General features: G+C 37.5%; 1 protein-coding gene across 4 annotated transcripts in view; it reads right to left on the bottom strand.

Moving 5' to 3' along the window:
• Positions 1 to 3,195: 3,195 nt before the first annotated feature.
• Positions 3,196 to 6,000, bottom strand: part of Dmxl1 (Dmx like 1) — a 151,741-nt gene continuing 148,936 nt past the window's right edge. For all 4 annotated transcript variants that reach the window (XM_076555237.1, XM_076555238.1, XM_076555239.1 and 1 more), the window contains one exon: positions 3,196 to 5,271. In XM_076555237.1, coding sequence (XP_076411352.1) covers positions 5,047 to 5,271 — 225 coding nt within the window. In that variant the 3' untranslated portion in view covers positions 3,196 to 5,046. The remainder of the gene's footprint in view (positions 5,272 to 6,000) is intronic.

The raw sequence follows: 6,000 nt of genomic DNA, 5'->3' as shown, positions 1-6,000 counted from the left end.
TCATCTTGCTAGCCCTGGCTTAGTTCTTTTGACATACTTCTTCACTGAATTTAGTTATGTCCTTACTTTTGATTTCAAGGGTGAGACATAAGACTCTTCCTTTCACTTTAGCACATAAGAGGCCACTGTATAGTTGTTAGCTGGTTTAATTTCAATGTGGCATCTCGGGATCGGAAGGTCTAGAGAGGAGAAAGACTAGGTAACAAACGTCAGGGAGCAGTCAGAAAGACATGAGTAGATTGAGTTTGCAGTGTGCTATGGGATAGCAGGAAGTCCCCAAACACTCAGGATGTGACCAAAATGATAGAGTGATAATTATTGTTTGAAAAATAATTACTGAAGTGTGACAGCTATTAATGACCAGGCACCATTGGAAAAATGGCACTGATAGTCACGTTTGACCACCATTACCACAAACCTTCTATTTGTAAAACATCCAAAATTATCTTCAAAGCACAAAAATAAAGTGATAGATGCCTTTACACAACTTTTTTTCTTGTAACATTCCATTAACTACTACTAAGGATATTTTATAACTTCTAATGTGCTGCTCTGGGAAATGGTTATTCAGTTTGATCTTTCTCTAATAACTTAAAGTCATACTATCTACAGGGACACTGACATACCTCTCCACAGATAATTTCTTCTAAATCTGCTTGCCTTTTTAACTGGCTAAGGTCCTCTGTCACAAGACATTCAAATGTCTCTCTCTCTCTCTCTTTTTGTTGTTTTTGTTTTGCTTTTTTTTTTTTTTTTTTTTTTTTTGAGACAGGGTTTCTCTGAGTAGCCCTGGCTGTCCTGGAACTCACTTTGTAGATGAGGCTGGCCTCGAACTCAGAGATCTGCCTGTCTCTGCCTTCCAAGTGCTAGGATTAAAATTGTGCTCTACCACTGCCTGGCTAAATTTCTTGTTTAATAAAATATGTCTGTCTTCTCATCCGGTTAATAATACCATTTCCACTTTAAAGCTGTACAAAAACATTTCTTGAAATGTCTTTATATTGTTTCAGTTAATGAGATCTATTTGAACGTTTTTGCTGTTAAAAAAAAAACAACTAAAACTCATTTTTAACAACAGAAATGTAGACGAGGGCTAAATGCTTAATTAGTTTAGACCCAATGCCTTTATAAAGTTCTGGTAAGCACAACAGCAAATTTTCTGTCTTACCTAAAAGCAAAGAGTGGAACCAAAGTGGGGAAAAGTAATGAGTGTTTCAAAATAAGAGAAATCCTGTAGAGCATGAGACAGGCTGTGTTAAAAAGTCTCTGTAACAATGCTGGTTTCCGAGGGCCACAGTGTTGCTGGGGCCATGCTGATCTGAGTGGCCAACACCACCAACTGAGGCCATGGTGACATCTGGGTAGAAGCTGCTGCCAAAAACGTGTGGGTCTGTGGTCCTACTGCAGCCTGGTTATATGTTGTTTGTGGCCTGGATTGGCACCAAAGGTCACATGGATGCCCAGGGTCTGAGTGGCTACCTGTGGTCACGCTGCTGAGGCCCATGCCAATCTAAGCAGCCTATGCTGCCACCTAGTTCCATTGTGATGTCTGGGCCAGAGCTGCTGCCGAGGGCCATGTCTGGGTCTATGGCCCTACAGAAGGCCCCAAAGTCTGCTTTGATGTCCATGGCTTCTGTTATCACGGAAGGCACTTCAGATAGCTGAGGTCTAGTCAGACACCTGAGGCCACATTGGTGTCCTTGGGCCATGCTGCCACCAGGGCTATACTGGTCCGGTTGGCCTGCGCTGCCACCAGTGCCATGGTGATGTTCAGGTCCAAGCTGCACCCAAGGGTCATGTCTGGGTCCATGGTCCTGCTGCAGTGGGGATCGGACCTCTGTGGCCCAAGAAACCACAAGGGACCATAGCGTTGTAATCCAAGGGCCTGCTGAGCCAGCCCCGCCCTTCACTGGCTGCTGCAACAGAAGCTAGGCCAGCCCCTTAATGGAGAGCTGGCCCCACACTTAGGAGAGATGGCCCTACCCCTCACTGCCCCAGAGCCATCATCTCTCACGGCCCTGATGGTAGGGTATAGAAGAGCCGGCTCTAGCTAAGGGGACAGCCCCTGCAGGACTGACCAAATCAGTTGCTACCCAAAACCACATCCAGGGTTTTGGGTTGGCCCACCCCAGCATCTACCCCATCCATGACCTGATGCAGTGTGAAGGGACTAGTCATGCGGAACCATGGCCCCAGGATCTCCATGACTCAGGGCAAAGGTGGGATATCTGGGAGGAGTTTTGATGAGGGTCCAGTGTTGAGGTACCAGAAGCCAGAGGCCTTGAACCAGACCAACAACCCACTACAATGAAATTTGCAAGTAAAGGGGAGCAGACAAAAGGGTATACTGCAAGACACACCACAGCTCCCAAGGCCACTAAGGCAAATGAAGAAGTGTTGGAGAGGTGGGAAAGATGGAGGAACGAAGTGGGGTTTTGTTTGTTTTTAAAAGTTTTTAAGTTTTCTTTTAGGGGGGATGCTATGAAGGTGAGGGGCAGACATGGAGGGACTGAGAAATGAGTGAGATTGGGGTGCATGATATGAAATTCCCAAGAACCAATAAAAAATTATGTTTAAAAAAAAAATCTCTGTAACAAAGCCATCCTCAGAAAACAAAGCATTTAAGTGTATTTTGATGTGTTCATTCCATTTGTATGAATAATGAAAATGTAAGTATATGTGTATTTATCTTTATACATTTCAATTATTTTTATTCCTATCTGTAGTTGTTTTAGAGAAAATGGCCCCAAAAGGGAGGCACTATTAAGAGGTGTGTGTGGCCTTGTTGGAGGAAGTGTGTCACTGTGGGGACAGGCTTTGAGGTCCTTTTGCTCAAGTTCAGTGTGAATCTCGGTCTACCTCCTGTCAACATGTAGCAGCTACCTCTCCAGCACCATGTGTGCCTGCATGCTGCCATGTCCCACCAGGATGATAATGGACCAAACTTCTCAACAGTAAGCCAGCCACCACAATTAAATGTTTTCCTCGTAAGAGTTGCCATGGCAGAAACCCTAAGACACAATCTTTAATGATTATCCATTAAGTAATAAAGACTACAGAAAAGAATGACAAGGTATTTGAGGAAGTTAAATTCTCTCTACAACTGTCACATATATAGAAATTCTGAAATTCAAAATGTCACATACTTAAAATCAACTAAACTGGCAGAAACACAACAAAAGCATGCGAAAAAAATCACTACATGATTGTTTATTTAAAATATGACTCTGGATGTAAATACATATGGGCTTACATAATGTGGTTATTCATATAAACCCTCGATTAGAATGCTCAATAGTTCATACCCAAAGCCTCTTGTTTTTAATAAACACGATAAATTTCCTTTCTTATGGAAAGTGTTTAAAGCCTTTTGAATCTTGATTTGTGAAGAGATTACTAAAAAATAACTTAGCTACAACAAAGAATAATATTGTTTGCAATGTTGTCACAGATTTCTCTATTGTAAAATAGTCATATATTGTTATTGCACAATTTACAGGTACAGGTTACTATGTGCATATAAACTCTCTATAAGGACAGTGTTTTCACTGTAACTTGCTCACTATATTTAAAATTATGAAATACAATTTACAAAACCTTTAACAATATACTTTTATAATAAAAGTATCCTGAGGATATTACAAAATTCATTTACCAGCCCTTCATTTCTTTGCTTTGACTCTTTAATTCCAAATAGTTTTCCATATTTCCTTACATAAAAATGGTCAGTTATAGTTCTAACTAAAAATAAATTTAAGCTAAGTCATATATAACTGTCCCTTAAACACTTATCCCCATCTACTGCCAGTCTCATTGGCTAAAAATCAAGTATTTATCAAGTTTTTTATAATTCTGAATCAGAAAAGACATAGCATGAAACAGACAGAAATAGGGTTAGCATATTGAATTAGAAGCATTGTAAATTTTAAATATTTTGGTCAAATTTTATAATAAAATAATATATTTTGGCAAAAATAATAAAATATAAGGTTTATTTCCTATCAATGGTAGATCTGAAGGGCACTGTACATTTATAAATACTATCTATTTAATTTGACTGTTTTTACAATGTTTCTAAAAACACTGCTATAACATTTTCAGAATTTTGAGACTAAATTAGCCTAAAAAGAAATAAAATTAAAACACAATTTAAGTAAAATGTCTGATAATCAAAACTGGAAACAAATTCATAAATGTAAATGCCTTGTGTGCCACATAACATCTTTATTGCCTACTGAGACTTATTTAATATCTTTAAAATAGTAATCTTTGAATTCTTAAATTACTTGAAAATTAAAGTGATAATTAAAATAACAAAAAAAGTTGCAAGAAGAGTTTTATATTTGTGGCAGGTGTTATGGCACTAAACACATGAAAAAAACTTGTAGTTTCTGTTTGTGTATATACAATATCAAGTAAGATGTGTAAGATATATATATATATATACACACATATGTACATATATATACATACACATAAATACATTTACATACACACATCTGGGCTATAGAAGGGGAAGAGGAAAACTTTAATGAACTTCTAGGCTCTTTCACACTGAAGTCCCAATAGCAGTTTTAATGGAGATTTCTTATCTTACCTATATATAAACTTCTCATTATTAACAGGAAAAGAATTATGTCTGTGTGATAACGTATTGAAAATGTAGTCAATAAGTGAGTATTATTTCGGCACCTGTCTTAAAGGGTTTTCCTGTCAATGGAATTCATGCAGTGGGGTCTGCAGAAGGGTTTGTAACAATGAGAAAACAAAGTTCCTTTAACATGATGACATATTTACTAAAATATACTATAAATAGTATGACTACAGCATTATTTATACATTCTAACATTCTATGTTAGGCAATAGGATCTAACTGAGTGACTTGTAACTTTTAAGGCATCAGTGCATCAAGGGCAAAGCTACATAAAATAAATATGAGAAGAAGAAAGCATTAGCTTATCCTTGGTACAAGGGATTACTGCATACTGCATCCGTTGGCCACGTTCACAAAGCAGGTCATAAATCATACACCCTCTTGTGAAAATGTTACAGCATCAATTTTACATCATTCTTTAACACCTCGTTTAAAGGGCTAAACTGATCCGGTAGTATCCTCATTTTCATTGTTCCATCAGCTCCACAAGAGAAAATGTGATTTGCTGGTCCTGTCTCAATTTGCATGACTCCAGTTCCAATATTTCTAAAAATAGACTGCCGAGCATGTTCGTTGATAAAAGTATGGAGAAGACTAAAGGTAGAAAGACTCCAAATCTGAAAGATATGAAGGACAAAATGAAAACTTGGGCTGGTGATTGACTTAAAAATTCAAAAAAAAATGTAAACCTGCCTTCCTGTGCAGGTAAGATATTTCTACAACAAGGATGGAGAGTACTATAATCACAGCCTCCTGATTCTCTATGGGCTGTAGCCATTCATCAACTGCTTTTATTATTACTCAAAGTCCATCCAGTGAGAGCACAAATTATTAACAATGCATTGAAGATGAGACAGCCTGGGTACAAAGAACAGAAGCTTGCATCAGTGACTATAATCAAGGTTTTGCTGTGTAGCTACTATGGGGTATTACTTCCTTGTAATACTGAATACTCAGATATCAGAAAAGATGCAAGGATGAAAGTTAACTGACATCTAGAGGCTCTCTACCCCAGTAAAGCTTAGACAAAGTCAATTACTAAAATTCTACAATACTAATTTCTAAAAGTTTCTAGTATAAGCCCTCATCAAGACATGTGTCTGTTTTAAATCAAATCCCAAATGTCTTCTCTCATTAAAGCCCTGTGTGGAAAGGCCTTCAGGATATCTGTTTTCCAGTTTGGAGAAAGCAATCTACTTTCTGGTTTTTGATATCACTTAGGGGAAATACCTTTTTCTCCAATAAATAAATAAATAAATAAATAAATAAATAAATAAATAAATAAATAAATAAATAAATAAATAAACTCATCAATTCACACTACTTTTATATGAATTTGTTAAATT

Source organism: Peromyscus maniculatus, chromosome 19 (assembly GCF_049852395.1).
Source record: "Peromyscus maniculatus bairdii isolate BWxNUB_F1_BW_parent chromosome 19, HU_Pman_BW_mat_3.1, whole genome shotgun sequence".
In the NCBI taxonomy this organism is placed as follows: Eukaryota; Metazoa; Chordata; class Mammalia; order Rodentia; family Cricetidae; genus Peromyscus; species Peromyscus maniculatus.
This window is presented reverse-complemented; position numbering and strand designations above follow the sequence as displayed.